General features: G+C 35.7%; 1 protein-coding gene across 3 annotated transcripts; it reads right to left on the reverse strand.

Annotated features, from left to right (window-relative positions):
* Positions 1–235: 235 nt before the first annotated feature.
* On the reverse strand, positions 236–21,488 carry LOC100797921 (sister chromatid cohesion protein PDS5 homolog A). Of its 3 annotated transcripts, none has more exons than XM_006601327.2 (33): positions 21,220–21,488; positions 20,179–20,382; positions 19,844–20,025; positions 19,137–19,263; positions 18,810–19,028; positions 17,165–17,381; positions 16,919–17,064; positions 16,667–16,809; positions 15,123–15,272; positions 14,966–15,014; positions 14,695–14,886; positions 13,796–13,978; positions 8,023–8,177; positions 7,819–7,945; positions 7,424–7,573; positions 7,271–7,327; positions 6,974–7,110; positions 6,754–6,871; positions 6,444–6,578; positions 6,158–6,354; positions 5,122–5,278; positions 4,882–5,025; positions 4,029–4,100; positions 3,327–3,941; positions 3,129–3,236; positions 2,900–2,979; positions 2,290–2,341; positions 2,084–2,170; positions 1,935–1,960; positions 1,628–1,684; positions 1,399–1,538; positions 808–1,217; positions 236–727 (listed from the first exon to the last, which is right to left on the reverse strand). In XM_006601327.2, exons 1-33 carry the CDS (start codon positions 21,301–21,303, stop codon positions 677–679), a joined length of 4,971 nt encoding a protein of 1,656 aa, XP_006601390.1. In that variant the 5' UTR covers positions 21,304–21,488; the 3' UTR covers positions 236–676. The 3 variants fall into 3 exon arrangements, with proteins under 3 accessions (XP_006601390.1, XP_014625191.1, XP_014625190.1); XM_014769705.1 differs by having other exon boundaries at positions 1,399–1,514; positions 2,900–2,988; XM_014769704.1 differs by having other exon boundaries at positions 2,900–2,988.
* Between the last annotated feature and the right edge of the window lie 312 nt (positions 21,489–21,800).

Genomic DNA, 21,800 nt, shown 5'->3' on the forward strand with positions numbered 1-21,800 from the left:
CTTATTTACATTCATCCTATTTATCCCTTATTTCCTTTCTTCCAACCATGCAGTCCCAAGTGATTCCTCAATCTAACACACGCCAACTTGTCTTGGGATAATCTACTCAATTCTTTTCAAAGACTCTGGATAATAAAACTTGCTCAAGGACATAAACTTTAGGCGATTTACCAAACACATTTTGCACTCTTCACCGTTTTTAGTGTAACTGATTTAATATAAATTAAGCACAGGATGGTAAAGTCGCCTTTTTCAATTGTAACCGGTGAAGTACAAATATGCTAAAGTCCTAAAGATACAAATGCAATTATGCCCACGTATAACTGTACACATTGTTAATTGCCCAACTCAATTATACCAATTGTCTTGAAAGGATGAACGACACCTACATAAATCATATGCTAAACCTATCCCCTGAACTAATGAAAGGTCATTTAACAGAAATATAGTCCTAAAGAACCCAAAAGTGTCTACATTTTCTCCTTATAAACGTGGGGATGACTGCTGTTATTTTATACTCTACAGGGTGGCTACATGACATGCTAAGCATATTTATTAGTGTGTCAATAAATAAAGATCTCCAATTTGGCAGTCATCTTCACGCTAACACCTGTACTTGTACCACAGCATCAACTCCGCTGCATTCTTGACAGACAAATAACAATAGCTAAACTGCTCATTGTTCTTTCCCTGAGCTTTTCTTCCCCGTCCTACACTTCCATTTACTCTGCATCAATCAAATATTAAATGATCAACTTAGAACAAGTACTAAAATAACATGAGTGATGCAACGGCTGAGTTGTTTACCAGAGGCACGTCATCAGAAATCTCAGGGATTGTTTTGTTGTCATCATCATGGGGACTTTTTGATGGCTCTAGATGTGATTTCTCCATTTCTCTAGGATTACTGCCAGCATCGCTGTTATCATGATGCCCTTCAGAATCAGATTCTTCTTCTCCATTAATATTTTGCCTCAAAGCTCCACTTGATTCATCCACTTCTTTCTCTTCAGAACTACCTTGTGGGACACTTTCTCTATCTTCAGAAAGCCTTTCACTATAATCCTGCTTCTCTTCATTTGTTTCTTTTCTATAATGAAAGTTTTTCTCTTTCTTTAGCCTCTTTCCTCTGGAAACTGATTTTGTGTTTTTGTTAGATTTCTTCTCCTTTGTTGTGATTTCATTGAATCCTCCATTAAATTCCTCATCTGATCCACCTAGAAAAGAAAATTTGTATAAAAAGACACAAGGAAACAAATGAGCACAAGTCTTAACACAATGAGGAAGCATAGTAACCGCAAGTAAGTGCAGTAGAGATATTAAAGGTATAATATTCATTTCCAAAGAAAATTAGCAAATTTAACATTCAACCATATAATGTCTTTTAAGATATATTACCTGAGTACATTTTATCCGCTTTAGAGGTTGTGGTCTCTTCAGGATTTGATATATTTGAAGTCTCTTTGGTATCCTCTTGATGCAACTTATTTTTTGATGCACGTTTCACAGGTTTGCTGGGAGATTGTTTACCATTGATTCTATAAGGCAAAATTATACAAATTATAATAAATAGAACATAAAGCAAAATCACAGATGTGCAATAAGGATCTCAGATTCCTCCACTCACATTTTTTTTGCCCTTTTACTTTGTGAGCCACTTGAACCTTTATGCTTTTGCCCAGTACTACAAAGCATGAAAGTAAACAAGAAAATCAGTAAATAAAATGCAGACCACACACTCAATGGGGTATAAGACCATGTTAATAAACTACTATATAGACAATTCCCCTAAAGCGGATAACATGTATTCAATCCGACTTTTTGGTCTTCTAAATGTTAGTGTGTATAACCATTTTCTTATTATATTTATAGGAAAACATATAATCACTCAGGTACAACTAAAATAAAAAGCAGCATGCCAAGGATATACTTACGCTTCAAGTGAAGAGAGTTTTAACTTCTGGAAAGAAATTAAAAAAAATGCATCAGATATTCAGTTTTTAATGGTAACAGATATTTTATTGGGAATAGAAAATGTAGAAATATTTCAGAGAAAGGAAGAGCAGTAAAGAAAACCAGAGACCTTGATAGATTTGCGGCCCTTGTCAATAAGCTCCCAGCGCTCCTTTTCTAAACGGAGTATTTCTACGTCTCCATCATCATATAATATCTTCCACATGACATGACAACAGTAAAATTGTTTCACGATTATAAGTAATAGTTAATAGATAGCAGGAAGAAAAACTTTGTATAAAATTCTATGGGCAAGTTCAGCATCATTCAGCTTACCACATGCTTCCCTTTCAAAGGGTCATAGGACTTAATGGTGCCTCCATAAAATCTACAGAGAATCAAACATTAGAACTTCAATTAGAAATTCTGAGAAGGCAAGAGAATAAAATAATGACTTTAGAAGGCATACAGAAAGCATGTCAGATGAAGAGCCACATAGAATGTAAACAGATGGAGGCATGAAAAACAAAGAAATATAAGAAAGCAGCATCAAAAAGGAGCAGCTGAATTTGCAAGGGAAGTCATCTTCAAAATTGTGCACAAAAACCTTTAATTTAAGGCCATGTTTGGATAAACTTTTCTATAAACACTTTATAGTAGAAGAAAATAAGAAGGAAACATGAAATAAGCTTCTCACATAAGCTAAAATTAACTCATGCACAAGTTAAAAGTCAGCTTTTAGAGAAGCTAATATGAGAAAGCTTCTACAAATTAGCTTATGGGAGCTTATTTCATTTTTTTTCTTATTTTCTTCTCCTATAAGTGCTTATAGAGAAGTTTATTCAAATAAGGCTTCTATATTTTTCATGCGCTCCCCAATAATGACCAGAACTAACTTATTTTGCTTCAGCAACTGATCTCTATAAAATTTATCATTAGCACTTACTTCTTATCTGTAGGCCACCAAACTTTAATTCTGCAGCCAATTAGATCTTCAGTATCAATTTCACCTTCTTTTGTCATGCACTGCACATACTAAATGAAATCAAACTATGTGTTCCAAGGGATTTGCACAAACACAAATTATAACATAGACAAGGCGGGTAGGGAAAGGGGGTTGGGGGAGCATAAAAGATCCACATGTGATGACTAGAAGGCTAGTAAAGAGAGCTTACCTTAGCCAATCCTGAAATACTTTTTCTTTTCCCCTTTTTAGCGGATCCTGTGGAAGACTTGTTATTGTTTCCTACAGTCTTATCACTTAGTTGTGTACTATCAGGACTCTGTAACACAGTCAAAAAATAATAAGCAGAAGTCTACGACATTGATCTATTAGATAATACATTAGAATATACTTGACAGTAAGATTGTACCATCATGTCAAGTTCATCATGTTTGTTCAACTCATCATTATGGTAACTGTCAGAACCCTTAACTTTTCGTTTTAATGAGGATAATGACAAATCTTTCTCACTTCCTTTGACCATTTTTCTCTGCATGGTTTTGCTATCTGCATCAGGGTTAACTTCTTCATCAAGCAGTAATTTGGGTTGAGGGGAGTCTTCTCCTGAAACTCTTCGAGATGCCTTTGATATACTAGTCGATAATCTCAATTTTCCATGAGCAGAAGAAGACCGCCTACGTTTAGGCACTGGAGCAGGTGTTGTTTCTCTAGCTTTTCTCTTTTTGCCTGTTGCAGACTCTGGATCCTTCAGCTCCTTCTTACTCAAAGAATGGTCATGGCCATTACTTGGTTCAAAATTAGTGGGGGTCTCCAAGTTATCCACATTAATTTCTCTGACCATATTTAAGATGTCAAAATCATTTTCAGCCTTTTTTGTTTCAGCTGGCACAGACTTATTCCTTTTCACCTTTTTGCCACTGGTTCCCTGAGATTTTATGTTCTTTAGCATCTTTCGCAAAGGTATTTCATTTCCATCTTTTTCATCTTCCTTAGAAGCTTCATCCTCTGCTGATTGGGATTGAACCTGACATAAAAAGAGCATGATCTTACAGTTCAAGATTTAAAAAACAATGAAAGCTGTCATGTAACTTTCCCACTGCATTGAACATACCATTTCTAGTTCAAGAGATTCAAAGTGGGTCAAGGAACTTTCATCAGCCAACCAGCTTTTAACTTCAGTTACCTGCCATATATTTCAGAGGCATTAACAAGAACTATTTTTATTTGTAATTAGAAGTAATCCAAGATCTAATAGATGTTAAAAGATAATAATACTGTTTATCTGATTCAAGGAAAAGACAACTTCATTAACTGAGCTTTGCTCTTAGGTTACTCAGAGTAGACTAGATTTTACTTGTAGGGGAGGTAGTGTCATTAAATTGTGTCAATATTCATGAAAGAATCCAACTTCATTGCCTGTTCAGAAAGAGATGTGATACACATACAATAATTCATAAAATTTATTCAACATCATTTTTTGTGTCTATTTCTCTCAATCCCATCATTTATTTATTTATTACATTTCAAACTTCTCTGTCTTTTCTCTCTTTGTCTCTTTTTGCTGTACAATTTGTTGTGCAAGTATCATTTCTCATTCAGAAAAGAGCCTAAACAAAACCACCCTAATCACATCAATCAAGCAATAGGAAGAAGATGCATAATTGGAAGGAAATGTTTTTTCCTGCAACAAAATCACCCAAGTCTATATGATGAAATTCAAGCATCATGCAAATTTAATTAATCAAATACCTAGTGTTGAGTCAAAATATCAAGTCTACAACTTAAGGTGCATAAATTTAAAATGATCAAACGAGATATAAAATGAGTATATAAAGTTAATAATGCAAGCAACTCCACTGTTACAAAACAGTCTCAGTTGGAAAATCACTTTGCACAGAGTATGAACAAGAATAGATAGCATACTGGAAGGAACTACAAAATTTGACCAAAAATAAGGAGCATACCAAAGTGTCATCTCCTTCCTTCTCAGATGCTTTGTATAGCAATGGAGGTAGAGAAACCAAATGGGACAATCCTTGCAAATCAACATCCTTCTGCACTAAGCGTTTGGTAATTGCTAAACCAAGCTCACATAATGCATGAGAATTCTGGACATTCATTGATAACAGATGTAAGAATACAGTCACTTATCACTTTAACTTTTGCAATTTTTAACATGTCAGGGGAAAAAAATTAATTCCAACCTTTGACTTTGATGTGTCAACCATGTCTTCAGAATGCTTGATACTCAGAAAGATAGAAGTGATAGTAGATATAAGTTCCTTCTCTTTGTCAGTAGTTACTTCTGACTTAGCATCTTCTTCTCTTTGCAGTAGCATTGACAGTATTAGGTGCAACTGCCTGAAAATTCAGAACAAAATATAAATTCAAAAACAATGAGCATTTCCAACCTTTTACATTTTGAGATTTGATAAATTTGTAGGCATCAGACTGGTTGCATTCCTCATTCAAATTTCAAATCAGCATCATAAACACGTATTTGAGAAGTACAACAAATCAGTAAAAACAGATACATGTAGGCATCAAATCCAAATAATATAAGAAAAAGTTTGGAACCTTTAAAAATGTGTTCAGACAGGTTATATTATAAGCTTACTGTGGCACCAAACCAAGATTCTTAAAAGCTTACCACATTACGTGAAATAATACAGTGCAGTTAAGTACATAAAGGCAAACTTTTTAGAAGGCCTCAATTTAATAAGCATGTGGCATTCTTCATATCTTTCAAATTTAAATTGCAGATATTCAAATATTAGCATTTCATACATTAAAATGTCATAAAATCATTAGACATAACACTAACATTTATGAATTACCAAAAGTAAACTAAAGCTCCTCCATCCCTTCTCTCCTAGGTCTCTCTTTTGAATCTTTTCACGCCCATTGTTATAAACAAAGAATTTATTAAGAGAAGAGAAACATAAAAAGGTAAGAGGATAACAAAAGCATTAGCATAAAAGACATCACAAAGAATATAAAAAAAGACCAAGAAACATGCGCAACACAGCGTGCCCATCTCTCAATCTTCCAAAGACACTTTCCTAAAAAGATCACTAGCTAAACACCACAGAAGCTAGAAGAACTGCTCAATCCCAAATGAACTCAAGACTGTTGTCCAGAGAAGATTCTAGCATCGCTTTTCACACACTATTTAAAGAGTATCCAAATAATGCATCATTGTATTCAGCATAGAGATGTCTTGTGTGGGTAAGATGGTACCGGTATATATCATCATATGCTCCAACATCCTCGCAATCATCAACATTGGGACATGAATTGTGAGCAAGAGCATGAACTAGGTATGGAAGAATATATTCAGGGTAAGTGATCAAGGAATTTGCATCTGACTGCACAGAAAGTTGCCGTGCCTTCAACTGGTGGTACATTTGAATAATGTCAAAGAGGTTCTGTTTATCCTGCATTAACAGAATCACAAAAACACAATTTTGATGACAAAGCAAAGAAAATTTACAATTGTGAAAAAGACAATGAATCAACAACTTACCTCTGCAAACTCATCTGGCTTGGATCCAAATATGTTGAATAAGAAAGCACACCCATATTTGGCATCCAAAAGGCGGTCTTTGATATATTGGTGAATTTTACTCAAGAAAATCTTCTTAGCTTGAGGAAAACTAATCTGCAAAACTCAAAAGGCCATGAGAAGCAGTTATTCCCACATTTAAATGAAAATTTTAACAAATTAATTCCTCCCTTTAAATATGAATAGAAGTAGTCTTTTATCTTGAAAATAATGCAATGAAAAACCAATAAATACTCAACAGGAAATTAAGTAACCAGAAGACACAGCCCACCTCAGACACCCTTAAAGTTAAGTGAAAAAGATCAACAGGTATCTTGTGATCCCAAAGTCTAGACAAACGAAGAACTGCCTTTGCAGAAGCAAGCTTCAAATGGGCCATATCAACTGAACTGCAAGTAAGCATAAATGAGTACATAGTATTTAAACCCATGGTCCAATTTTAAATTTTAAATTAATTAATTAGTATGTAACTCTGAAGCTTATATATATACCTTGATTTTAGATCCTTCGATATTTCACCATACAATAAAATATTCCTAAGGATATCCAGAAGACTGTCAATATTTGGACGAATATGAGCATCTTTGACTGGCAAGTAGCTCTTCACAAATGCTTTAATGCCATATATCTGCAGTAAAGAAAGAAAAAGAAGAGGGGGCAGAGAGAAATAGAGAGAATAAGATGTAATAAAAGAAGCCAACTTACAAGCATTTTCTTATCTATCAAATTACAGAACAAATATATAACCAAAAGAATCTTAAACAGAGTTGACTATTCTTCCTACTAACCTTCAACATACAAAGATCACTTTTATCATCCCAAGAAGTTTTCATGTTATCTTCTTTCTGAAACAGCAAGGCACACGTTTAGATGAAAATCAATTATTTTCATGCTTATTTCAAAAACAAACACACCATTCAAAACGGATTTGAAAGGCTTACACTATCACTTTTTAGAATCTTGTTTAGTATAAATTCTACAATTTCATTCTCTCTGGTTTCATAGACAGGCATTGCTGTCTGCGCAATACACCCCAGAGACTGAAGTACTGCAGGCAGATGTGTTTTATCTTCCAGCATATCTACAAGTTTCTGCAAATAAGGTGACAAGAATCAGAATGAAGGCAACAAAATGCACAAGGCTCCCATCTAGTGGGGTTTGGAGAGTAGACATAGGCAGCCTTATCACTGAAAGCATAGAGGCTATCTCCAGGATTTGAACCCGAGACCTCCAGGTCACAAGGCAGTAACATTACCATCACACCAAGGCTCATCCTCTGACAAAAATCAGAATAATAAATTGTGCGCTTAAAATAAATTAATCAACCAGATGAAACCTTGTATAGGACAGAGAGAGACTTGAGGCCATCATCCTTAGTTATTGCAGCCAGTGCATGGACAGCATACTTTGCCTGCCTCCGACTGCCTTCTAAACATAGTCTCTCCAATATAAGGTCTACAGAACTGTATGACACAAGGAAATGGTAAGAAAATTGTACAAGAAAATGCATTTAAAAGGTTAACAATTTTAATAGTAGCACCTTGATGTGACTGCAAGTTGTTCACGAATAGTACCACCAGCCTTTGCTAAAACATTTAGAACACCTTCCTGAATTGTATCATTATCATCTTTCAGTAAATTCACCAGCTCCTCCTCACTGCCACGAAGGAGCAATGGACTGAAACGAGCAACTATCTGCAATTTACAAGTCAACCCGAAGTTAAAATTATTATTCTAGTATTCTTAATTATCATGTCCAAAGTGACTCAAACCATACCACTGTTTCATAACAGAATTAAATAACATTAAATTATTGGAGTGAGATATTAAAAAATAAAAAGCAGCATAACACATGACACTTAATGAAAACCAGTCTTGGGCCCTCTCCTATCAGCTTAAACAATTAGGATGAACTGGTTCTATGGCATTGTATCAAAACCTCTCCAAGGTCAAGAGTTCAATCCTAGTAGTCACATTAAATTAAATTTCACCCCACTGTAGTGCCAGGTTTGAGCTTTGTGCACACTGAGCTTGAAGGGCTTTCACAATTGCTAGGCATTCTCCTAACAACTTAAGCATGTGGAATGATTTGCACTTGACAGACACAATCACTCTGAGCTCACAATTCCAATTAGCCATATTCGAGAAACTGAGATGAAGAAAGAGAGAAAACCAGAGAAAAATGTAACTGATATTATTGTGATCTGAAAAGTCAGTTAGAGTTTGTTACAACAAAGATATATATAGACCTCTGACTCTTCTAAACTAACACTAACAGACTCTGATTTCTTAATATCAGTGAGGTACAGTTAGCAAAGCTAACAGCTTGTACAAACACATAATCTGCTATCTAACACTAGAGAGGTGTTGTTAGTAAAAGCTAACAGCCCTGACAATCATTCTACAAAACTGTTTTCACAGCTGTACAACTACATACTCTAATACCCCTCTCAAACTCAAGGGGAAGAGTTTTCAGAAGAAACACTCTTCACATTGAGTTTGCCTCTGAGAACTTCAAACCTTGCTGCAGAAAGAGGCTTTGTCAGTAAATCAGCCCACTAATCCAGAACTGGAATATGCACAATGGAAAGCTGCTTGGCCAGAATCTTTTCTCTTACGAAGAAGACATCAATTTCCATGTGCTTTGTACGACTGTGAAACACAGGATTGTGAGCAATAGACACAGCACTCTGGTTATCACAAAAGATTACAGGAGTAGTAAATGGAACTTGTAACTCTATTGGGAAAGCGTGAATCCAAGTTAACTCAGTGGAAGTTTGAGCTAAACTGTGATACTTTGCTTCAGTACTGGACCTGGCAATGACTGTGTTTGCCAGACCACCAAGATATTAAGTTTGGACCAAGAAATATAGCAGCTGCTGAAGTGGAGAGCCTGTCATCCACATCGGATGCCCAGTCAGCATCACAGAATGCACGAAGAACCAAGGGCTTCGTAATAGAATTAGGCTGAAGGAGTAGGCCATGAAACAAAGTGCCCTTGAGGTACCTTAAGATTCTTTTCACCACTGCCCAGTAAGAGTCTAGAGGGGCAGCCATAAATTGACAAACTTTATTGATAGCAAAGCTAATTACGGTCTAGTAAGGGTATCATGTTGTAAGGCACCAACTACAGACCTGTATAGAGTTAGATCATGAAAGATATCAGCACCATGTCAAGATAACTTGCAATTAGAGACCATGGGAGAAGAATAGAATGAGCCTCAGGCATGTGAGTTTTGTGAAGTAAATCATGAATATATTTAGTTTGAGTCATCAGTATGGAGTCATTGGACAGATACTTGATCTCTAGACCCAAAAAATAATTCAAATGACTAAGTTGCTTGAGAGAGAATGCAGTGTGTAGTTTGTTTGTGAGCTGCTGAATTAGAGAAGCAGAGGGACCTGTGATGATGATATCATCCACATAGACTAAAAGGTAGACAATATGCATTTGTTGCCTGTAGATGAAAAGGGAAGAATCACACTTGCTCCCAACAAATCCAAACTACAGCAGCATAGATTTCAGCCTGTCAAACCATTGCCTTGGAGCTTGTTTCAAGCCATAGAGAGCTTTGTTGAGCTTGCAGACTAGAGACTTATTTGCAACTTCAAAACCAAGGGGTTGTATCATAAAAACAGATTCTTCAAGAAACCCATTTAGAAAAGCATTATTCACATCAAGCTGAAACAATTTCCACCCATGTGACAGAGCAAGGGTGAGAACAATTCGAATGGTGACAGGCTTGACCACACGAGAAAATGTCTCATGAAAATCAAATCCATGAATTTGATGAAACCCCTTGGCTACCAATCTTGCTTTGAACCTGTTGATGGAACCATCAGCATTTTCTTTTACCCTGAAAATCCATTTACACCCAATGGCCTGTCTATTAGGAGGTAAGGGAACTAAGTCCCAAGTTTTAATTTTCAGCAAAGCATCATACTCTTGCTGCATAGCAGCAAGCCAATCTGCATTTTCAAGAGCTTGTTTCATAGTTTTGGGCTCAGAATGGGTAAGAAATAAAGAAGGATGTAGTCTAGGATTGTGAATTTCAGATTTGGACCTCGTTTGCATAGGGTGTGTATTAACTGGTATAGAATTAGGTGCTGAAACAAACTCTGAAGTGGATGCACAGGAGGTAGTGGACTTTGAAATTCAAGGTTGAATAGAGATAGGTTCAGAGGAAGTGGATGGATGAGGCACAGAAATAGAGGTTGTGGGGGAATGAGTTGGAATAGGGGAAAACCCATGGGGAACAAGAGGTACAAAAGGAGAATGAGAGAGAGACAGTTGAAAGTTTTGAGGAGTAGGAGTAACAGAAGGTGGAGATAGGGTGGGATTAAGGTTGAAGTAGGAATCAAGATTCTTAATGGGGTTAGAAGAAGAGGGAAACAGGTCAGAATAGGGAACCTTAATTCATTAAACAAAAAATCTTTGGAAATGTAGATTCTGCCAGATGAGGACAAACATTTGTAACCTTTGTGGGAAGAGGAATACCCCAAAAATAAGCATTCCTAAGATCGAAAATTTAGTTTGTGTGTATGGTAAGGTCTCACCAAGGGAAAATCGGTACAACCAAAGGTTTTAAGAAAAAGATAATCAAGATCCTTATTAAAAAGTGTAACAAAAGGAATGGCAAAGTTGAGGGAAGCAGTAGGAAGTCTGCTAATCAGATACAGTTGTAGTAAAAGCATAATCCCAAAACTGTAAGGGTAAAGAAGCATGATACAACAATGTAAGGCCCAAGTCAACTATATGTCTGTATTTTCTTTCAACCACACCATTTTGGTGATGACTGTGGGGACAAATTAGTCTGCGAGAGATGCCATAAGAGGTTAAGAGAGTAGAGAAAAGTTTGTATTCACCCCCCAATCAGATTGAATACTCTTGATTTTAGTGTTAAGTTGCAGTTCAACCATAGACTTGAAAGCTTGAAAAACAGAAATAGTTTCAGCCTTGGAAATATCCAAGTGTACCTGGAGAAAGCATCAATAAAAGAGACATAATATTTATGACCAACATATAAAGTCAAATGAGAAGGTCCCCATAAATATGTGAAAATAAGCTCCAAAGGGGAGTAAACAGAAACAAAAGTGCGAAATGGTAATCTCTGAGATTTTCCCATACAGCAGGAAGAACAAAAACCTGTGAAATTTTTATTTTATGGAGAAATGTTACAATGATTGAAGACAAGTTTCATTACATGACCATTAGGGTGACCTAACCTAGCATGCCAAAGGTTAGCAGTACTAGAGGAAGAAACAACAGAATTGGAAACTACACTAGAGTTATTAACAACAGTAGCTGAACTAGTGAGGCCAGTATTTGAAACTGAAGTAGAGGTAGACAACAGCAGAGGAGAGTTGTCTTGAAGCTTGAGATTATGAAAGGAGTAAAGACCATCAGCACCAACAACTCCTTGAAAAAGGACTTTATTGGTCTCCTGAGATTTCACAAGACACAAGTGAGGATGAAATTCAAATAAAACAAAGTTATCTTTAGCAAATTGACTCACACTTAACAATTTTTTCGAAATTGAAGGAACATGTAATAATTTGTTAAGTTTAAATGTTATGGCATCATCATTAGGGGACACAAAAGAAGAGGAACCAGCACTAGAGATACTTAAACCCTTCACCATTGCCTATGAAAATCTGATCAAGTCCATCAAAATGAGTGAATTGTTTAATATTTTATGATTCACCAGTTACATGAAAGCTGACTCCAGAGTCTAGAATCCAGGTAGAGCCAACATGACCACTCCCATGAGAGGAAGAATTTGTGAGCATAACGCTGGGTTGATTGGGGGCTGGAACAGCAGCCTTGGAATTAGGATTAATCCAAGTATTGGAGGCTCTAGTTGAACCAGTGGAGTAGGGAATTGGTTGTAATGTGGTAGGATCAAAGGTGTGTGACTCATGGGACTGAAAACTCATATCAGACCTAAAGTGACAAACATTGGCAGTGTGTCCATATTTAAGACAGATTTGACCCTGAAAGTTGGCAAATCGACCTCCACCACATCCTCTACCGAAGCCACCACCACCACGTCCAACACCTCGGTCAGGAAAACCACCGTGACTACCGCCATGGCCATATGAACTCTGAGAACCACCAGAATCACCAGTTTTATACGAATTTTGGTGTGAATAGCCTTAAGTGTAGTTCAAGGACGGATATCACCTGTGCATCTTTATTGTAGCGAGTAAGATGAGTTTCATGACCATAGAGTAGAGCTTCAATATCAGGGATGGATGGAGTGCGCTTCTTACTCTCAATTACAGAGATTACCAGCGCATAATCTGACAATAGTCCTTCGAGAAGTGCATCGACTTACTCCTCATGACGAGCAGGAACTCCAACGCCAGTGAGTTCATCAACATATCTTTTGATTTTACGCAAATACTCATCGATTGATTTGCCGTCAAGTGTAACCGCACGCATTGTAGTGCGAAGCTGTCGAGCACAGGACTTCGTATGAAGACTAAAGTACTCATGAATCCTTCTCCCAAACTTGATAGGAGTGATTCAAGCCAACAGCGCACGACAGAACTGATTTCGAGAGAGTAGATTGAAGACAAACGAGGAGTGTTTGATCCTGAACCTCCCAAGCCTCATACTCAGGATTCACGCGATCAGCAATTCGATTATCCTCTGTGAGATAGCGAGGCGAAATGATGGGATTAACAACGAAACGCTGCAACTTGTGCGACTTGATAACTAGTTCTACATGAGTGCTAGTGGAAATAGTTTGAGTCATCAAGTTTCTTGACGATAGAGTTTGGGAACGACTAAGAAACGAAATTCAAAGGAGCAGAAGCCATGGATGCACAGATCTGGAACTTGCGAAAGGACGATGATTATGAAAAAATGGCTCTAGATATCATATTCGAGAAACTGAGAGGAAGAGAGAAAACCAAAGAAAAATGTAACTGATATTATTGTGATCTAAAAAGTTAGTTAGAGTTTGTTACAACAGAGATATATATAGACCTCTGACTCTTCTAAACTAACACTATCAGACTCTGACTTCTTAATATTAGTGAGGTACAGTTAGCAAAGCTAACAGCTCGTACAGACAGTCAGACACAGAATCTGCTATCTAACACTAGAGAGGTGCTGTTAACAATCATTTTACAAAACTGTTTTCACAGTTGTACAAGTACATACTCTAATAAACCAGCATCAAACAAAGACATAAATTCTTGCTTTGCAATTATTATAAGCAAAAGCTGTGAAGTATTTGTTTATAATTCATAGACAAATGTTAAATAACAGAGCAAAAAAACAAAGCCAAATGAGATGTTCTTACCACCAACATATTCAAGCAAGATTGTGTACGCTGAGCATTTTCTGCAGATTTTTGAGCTATTATTTCTAAAAGAATTGTTTTTACATGCTCCTTGTTAAAAAGCAAATAAGAGCACTTCACAGAGAAGGTATTCAGAAACTCATAGAGACGATGTTTTTCTCCAAGTATTTTAAGCAAATCATCCTGCAAACAAAAAATAAATAAATAGGTAAAATCAGTAAAGAACAAACTACAAGCTACAGCTTCTTTCTTTCTCTACGAGAGAATAAAAAATAAGACAATGTTTCTCAGAATCATAACAATGAGATTATCTTTTAAATGTTGAAACTTGTGATGTTGCTCCTTACCATAGGCGCCTAAAAGTAAATATCTTGGAATTATGGTATTGAATGTTTGCAGTTCACTTATAAGAAATGTTCATAATGGCTTCAGGAAAGAAGATACATAGACAGACGTATCAACATCAAATTCTGAATCCCATTAAACTGTTTGTGTTTAAAGAAGATTAGGTTAAAAACAATATGCATTATGTAATGCAGGTTAGCACTAGATTACTATGTTGATCATGGCTAGTACCCACAGGCAGAGTGAATGAATAATTAATCAGATTGATAGCCAAAAAAGTAAAAACAAATAAAGGTCATAGTCTATTGGCAGTACAATCAAGGGTAGCAATTAATGACAGTGCCAGAAAAGAATTGAAATCAAACATATTCATGGAGAAAATGGTCACCCAAATTCATGGCAAGTTAACAAGTGATATATATCACAGGAATTGAGCATCAAGTTCAAAGTTTTAGTTCTCATATCTTCAAAGATTGATGCACATACAGTCTGTAACCATGATTTGCCAAATAAGTACCCCCAATAACATATCTATCAGCTACTGGTAATTTTACCCGATAGGCCCGAGCTTGATGGAGGCTAGTATTTGGATCAACAAGATTTGTCAAAATCTTCCAGATATTAGCATCTTTTAATTGATCCAGAATCTGGAAACTCTCTTCAGCTTTTATGGGGTCAGCAAATGAACGGGACATTACTCTGAAACAGAAAACAATCTTCTTTTGGACCTCGGGAATATCTTTATCCTGCATTTAAATGAGAATCAATTACTTTTTCTCATCAAATTTCCTTTAGATTTTCATTCCAATCTCCGATGTCAAATACCTGACTCATCTTCCTCAAAGACAGATACTTCTGCATCTCTTGTTGTAACCTGCTACCAAAGAGGTTTAGTTAAAAGGGAAACTTTTATTGCTCACAGATGTTGAGACACCAGAGTTGAATAAGCCATCAGCCCATGACAGAAATCAATCAAGCTTACCTTTGTTTCTGCTCCAGTATCTTTTCAAGAGCCTTTACCTCCACTTTATCAAATCCAGAGAAAATCCCAATCCAATGTTTAACAATATCACTGATTGAAAATTCTACAGGAAACAAGGACCCACATAGAACAGATTCAATTATATCAGATCTGCAAAAAGAAACAAAATAGAGAAACACCATTGATTAGAACAACTCTAATGCTGTCAAAAAACCACAATAGAAAAACCAATTTGTACTTGAAAAAGCATGCAGAAACTGGAACAAGTTATGCTATTGAGTATTGACAAAAAAAAAACCCACGGCAACAAACTACAACATGGAAATTATTGACCTTATGTAACACTAAAATAGACTGACCTTAGGTATTCTGTGCAGCACGGATTTTAAGAATCATAAGATCTTTTCTTGAAAGGCATAATATTTTTTAATGAGTATTATACAAAAATAAATAAAATCCATAATATAATCAAAATATGAAAATACAGAATATATATTAAACTTTATGTATACTATCATCCAATCATGCTTAGCGAAACCATTACAAAAGTTTGGTTTTCATAAATCACTACTACTAAAATGGGGTCACACTCTTCTAATGATTTACCAATTTTACACTCACAGTAATAAGGTTTTATACTAAAATATACTTGTTGTTTGTGTATTTGAGATCCAAGCTCAAATTTGGGGATGGGTGGAATACACTAAATAAATATTATGATGACCAGCATGACAAATAAAAGGTTATAAAAAATAGATTTTTGACCCCCATACGAGACACTTATTTTTAAATTGGTCCCTATATGACAAAGGGTTTCAATTTAGGTGCAATCGTTGAATTTTATATATTGGGACTAGATTATATATTCTGGTGACTATACGTAAGAATCATTTTCAATTTGTTCCCTATAATCATATTGCAACTCCAACAGTATTATAACAACATACAGGGTGACCACCTGATTGAAAACAATTGTATGTATGGGACTAATTTTAAAAGAAAAAAAATCATATAGGAACCAGTTTGAAATTGAGTCATGTATAAGGACCAAAAATATATTTCAAACATATATAAACATAACTCTGCCCTAAAAAAATAGGAATTTGTGGTTGGATGATTATTTAAAATGTTAATTATTTTCTCTGCTTTCTCTAAATAAAAATTTGCTTATATAGAAAAAATGATAAATTAATACTAACATATACATTTCACTTGGTTTGATAATTATTGGGTAGTCATCTCAGGTGATAAAACTTCTCAATTTTCTACTAGAATCTGGGGTAATGAAACTTTACAGTACATAGCCTTAGTTGGATTGAATAAATATTTTAGTTTATGCAATACAAATAATTCATTTCTTTTAGAAAATAGGTCAAATCAATTTGCTAAACAAGTGTTTCCGCTTGTTGGCTACTAAACTAAGGTTTCAAAAGAAGGGGTCAGTCCTTACTTTACTGTCAACACAAAAAACAACATTAAAGAATAAGATGATCATGATGCAAACAAGGGCAAAGGTGATAAAGAATATAGCACAAGTGTATCACCGGAAATCTTTGTCATAAAAACATCTAAGGATCTTCCCAGGAATCCAGTTGAATTCATTAGGATTGACAGTGTCGCTGCTCTTCTCACAAGCAACTCTATACACTTCAGTTAATCTCTCCATTGCATACTTTTTAACAAGTAGCTACAAATGCAAAGCAAAAAGATGAATTGAGATATTGTAGTTAAAATTATCAATCAGTTAATTAAGATATAGAAACAAAAACAAAAATTTAGAGGTATACAATACATACAGATTTATCACGAAGCCGTTCTGCAACAAGTTTCACAGTTTCAAGTGGAACAGCATTTAGGGCATGACATGCCACATCGCAGATAACAGCCACAACTTGCTTTCGAACATTTTCATCAAAATCCAGCAGCCGTTCACAAAGGGCAGCTAAGTTTGATTCAATTAAAATTAGCAGATAAAGGACAACAACAAAAGGCAACAAAGAAACTTTAGACTGACTGGATGAACAAGTGTTTAATGCACTCACATATTATTTGAGGAGCTTCAGCTCTGAAAGGATTTAACAGCAGACAGTTCTTTACATGCTCAAGGACAGACATGCGAACGTCAACAACTCTATCAGTCAACCTCTTCAAAAATTCTGAAAATATAGGCTGAAATGCTTCGGGAATGGAAGATCCAGGAAGAGAAATTATGTCACCAACCAAGTTCATAGCTTTCAAACGGATTTCCAGCTGGTCAGTCTACAAATTTCCAAATTAAAAGTGAGAATCCAGACTATTTTGCTAAACCCGTGAACAAAAAAATGAGGAATAAAAATGCCTAAGTGACTTTAATACAACTTCATACATTACAAAACTCAACCTCCACAAAGTATAACATATAAATTCAACCTGAAAAAATCGTTATCATAGCAATAAGGTTATTATAATGGAAATAAATGGCACTGCTCAAAAAGACATGAGCCATCAATGTTAGCATCCAACTCCCAATTAGGAACGTGTACAACAGGAGAAATAAGGACGGGCCCAGTTAGTTAGACCTAGCCAGCATATTTATTAATAGTACGCAACCTATGGCAGCATATACTGTAATGTGGCTGGAGACAGCTATGGGTAAGCCATAGTGTTGCATTTTTTCATAGAGTGGCTGCCACACCACACCAGATTTCACACTTCAAATCACGTCATTTTGTGCAATATTGTCAAAAAATCATGAGTAAGATCGTAAAATTGCTGATCTTGCACTTTTTAAGGGCTCTTTACATGAAACAGAGCATTAACCGTAAACTGGTGTGACCAGAGTGAAATTACTGATCTTTTTAGGATTGTGAGATCAGCAATCTTTTGCAAGCAAATTTAGCTTATTGCAACTGGTTTTACAGGTCAGGTTTTGCATCTCAATTTCACAAAACAACCCTAATCTTATGATTGCCTCGTTCATGCCCTACTATCATGGTCTCTCCCTCTTTGCACTCTCAAATCTCCCCCACCCTCTCACTCCTTGTTCTTTCTCTCCACTCTCTGCCTTCTGTTTGCGAATTCTGACTCTGGGCATCTCTCTACTCTCTGTCTTCTCTTTGCGCATTCTGAATTCTGACTTTGGCCTTCTCTGTTCTGAATTCAGCCACCTGCATTCCGATCCGTGCCCTGGGTTCTGACTTCAGCCATCTGCACCTCTGCCTTGTGGGCTTATTTCAGCCATCTGAGACTGCACTCTGGCCTTCTGCATCTCTGCCTTGTGTGCTGATTTCAGCAATCTGCAACTGCATTCTGGTCTCTTCCTTGGTTTCCAATTTGGGTCATTTGCATCTCTGCCTTGTGTTCTGATTTCGGCATCGAAGATTATCTCATCACTATCTCTCTATTCTCTGTCTTTTAGTACTTTATGTACTTATGATTTATATGTAAACTTATGGGTATGAATTTTCAATTTAAGATTACTAGTAGTTAAATTTTGTGATTTATCAGTGATTTTTGTTATTTGTGCTGCTTTATGCATATATGTGATGTATGTTTAAGTATAATTTTGTATTATCAATGATCAAACATACAATCCATGTTACAAATACCAATAAAATTCTTTTTTCTTTCTCATAGTAGTTCCAATTCTCAGAACCAGTATCTATCACTCTAACATCAGTCAGGAAAGAACATTAAAGTACTAATTACCAGTAGCTCTCCAGTCACATAAGGGAGAACTCCAGACAGGATCTGAGGAGCACAGCAATACAGATCATAGATAATTCCATGGTATTCTACTTGACTGTTCACCGGCTTGCTATCTCCAGACATTAATGATAGTAAAAATTGTTTAATGATGGGTTCAAGTTTTCCTACACATTGTTGTATGACATTCATAGCAAGCCTCCTCGAAGCCATATTAACACCCTGTAATTAAAATCTTACATCATCAAGTTTCTTGAATAATATTAGAGCAGCAAGAGAATCAGTTATCTGCATTTAACAGGAAAATGAATTTATGAAAAAAATACTTACTTTTTTTTCACAACCTAATTTAGACAGTAGAATAGATAAAATATCCTCACGGACATCTTCACTCTCTTCTAAGAGAACCACCATTATAGTTTGCATGGATGACAGAACACTTTCAGAATGATCATCTCTAAGCATGAAACAAAAATATATAGGCACCATCGTTAGTACCAAAAAAGAATAAACATAGAAAATCTGACATACAAGAAATGAACAAGTCTAACACTTTTAAGTTTCAACAAAAACAACAGCAATCAAGCCTTATCCAACTAGGTGGACTGTTTATATAGCAAGACATTGTTAGGACCAACGGGAACAAACATAGAAAATCTGACACAGAAGAGATGGTTAGTCATATCTTCTTAATTCTCACCTCAGTGTCTAACACTTTAAAGCTTCAACAAAAACAACACTCAAGCCTTATCCAACTAGATGATCAGTTTATATAGCAAGACGCTCACTTACTTGCCTATCAAAACATCGCATTCCAAGGACACAAAGATGTATAGTTTGTCTCATAATCTTTAATTCATTTCTCATTATTTTTTTTATGACAGGAGAAAAAAGGATCAAAGCCTTATCCCGCTAAGTGAGGTCGGCTAAAAGAGAAAAAAGTATCCAGAAAAAAAAAATACTACAAATTATCTAGTTTGTGATCTTTGCATACACATCTCATAATTCAATAAATAAAGAAGTCATGATAAACAAACCTGACAACTGCAAAGAAAATTCGGAACATTTCATTCACTAGATCATCGCATTCAAGATCCAACATCACAACACATGATCTATATCTCGCAAGAGTCTCTAATATGACAACTCTCCGGCCAAAGGATGGACCATTGGTATCACTTAGACCACGAAAAGTACCAACAATCAACTGAAAGATATCCTGCAAGGATGTCTAACAAAGATCAGGACAAAGGATAATCGTAAATTATGTTCCCAACTTTTTTGTGGTTGAAACAAAGCAAAATGATTGTATTTTTAATCAGTAGAAAAGAACATGAACTATAGTTAGATAATCTAAGTAAATGAAATGAACCTTTAGAATTTCATCACTGTAGGGAGCTTCAGGTGCCGTGATCCGAGTTATCTCACAAGCACACGTTGCAACTAGAAGCTTGACATCCCTATCTTGGTGCTTCAGCAATTCTGGCTTAACAATTGCATTAAAAAATGGCTTCATTGACTCCAATGTTGAGGTCAAAGGTGACTGGTCCAACTCTGCAAGGCACGTGGTGGCTTGCTGCATATGGAAAAATATTGAGGGGTGGGGTGGATTAGTAATTACCAAACTAAAAGCCTGGTAGCTTTATAACAAACTACGACTAGATCCATGAAACATGAAGTAGTATTTGAACCTATATTTTCTCTCTTCACCTTTTTTTACTAAAAATCTTTCCAGTTGATCTCATAATCCAACTCAAGTAAACAACCCCTTCAATCTCCCATGCATATAAAAATGAATATTACATTATTACAATCCCTCAATTACACTTCTTCCTTCCTATTTCAACTTCTTTCCTTTCATTCCATTCAATTCTAAATCACAGGCATGAATGTTGCAAAATAGGAAAGAAGAAGAGTAAATGACAAGTTATTTTTATCAGTATTATCATTATCCAAAGTATAGACAACTTATTATTAATAAACTACTGCACAAGATAATTAAACGCCCAGGTTAACAGCTTCTCCTATGTTAGCAGCACACAAATTCAGCGAGCATTCAAAATTTGACCTAACTAAATAGATTCTCATCCAAATCAACAAAAATATCTCTCACCTCAAACATAGTAAATCTATTAATTGTTCTTCTCAATCAAAGAACGAACATAAGAAGCAAAAAAATCGGCGGAAGCAAAGGCCACCAAACTGAAGGCACTTGAGCTAAAAATAAAATATATTTTCCTAAAAACACAAATCAGCTGAAGAGAGAAATTGCGACTCTATTTTCCTTTTGTTCCTGTTAGCGACTCGGCAGCGACCAAACGGAAAGTAACCAGCAACACGAGAAGAGAAAACAAAATCTTCAATTGGAAAAGGCAAAAAAAAAAATGAGAATTGGGGAATTAAAATGCAAAACCTTCAAGAGCTTGACGAGAGCGTCTTTGGAGGTAGGAAGGGTCTGGAGCTTGGATCCCAGCTCCTTCAGTTGCAAGTGAGCCATAATTCCTCGCTGGATTAGACGGTGTTGTTTCACTGCTCTTTCTTCATGGACGGACGGACTTAGAAGAAGCGGAAGAGAGGAGAAAAGAAAAGAGGGTTTTGGTTTTGGCTCCGCTCCGATGTTTATGTTTTCTTCTGTTCACTCAGCCACTCGCCTTCCGATTTTCCAACACCGAACCGAACTTAACTCCAAAATCCTCCATCTCTTTTTTTTTTTTACATACAGTAATTTTATTATTTAATTAATTACTTTTTCTAATCTCTCTCGCATCGCACCCTTATCGTAACTTTTTTTTTATAATAATAGTCATGTAATAATATTTATAAAAAAAAATTATGTAATAGATATGTGAAATGTATAAATTTAAAATAAAAATAATAAATATAATTTTATTATTATTTTAAAATAATTGTTAAACTCATGTATTATAAAATATTGTTGGAAGACTGTTATCAGTTTATAATTTATTATCATCAATTCTTTGTAAATTGAATTTT

This window comes from Glycine max, chromosome 17, assembly GCF_000004515.6.
Source record: "Glycine max cultivar Williams 82 chromosome 17, Glycine_max_v4.0, whole genome shotgun sequence".
Lineage (NCBI taxonomy): Eukaryota > Viridiplantae > Streptophyta > Magnoliopsida > Fabales > Fabaceae > Glycine > Glycine max.

Bases quoted from the DNA above. Each gene is read 5' to 3' on its own strand.
- LOC100797921 (XM_014769704.1), bottom strand. From the start codon at position 21,303: ATGGCTCACTTGCAACTGAAGGAGCTGGGATCCAAGCTCCAGACCCTT. The intron at 17,065-17,164 runs GTGAGTGCATTA...AATCAAACTTAG, and splicing joins TGAAGCTCCTCAAATAATAT to CTGCCCTTTGTGAACGGCTG. The intron at 6,355-6,443 runs GTAAGTTGTTGA...CTGTTAATGCAG, and splicing joins AGCCAGATGAGTTTGCAGAG to GATAAACAGAACCTCTTTGA.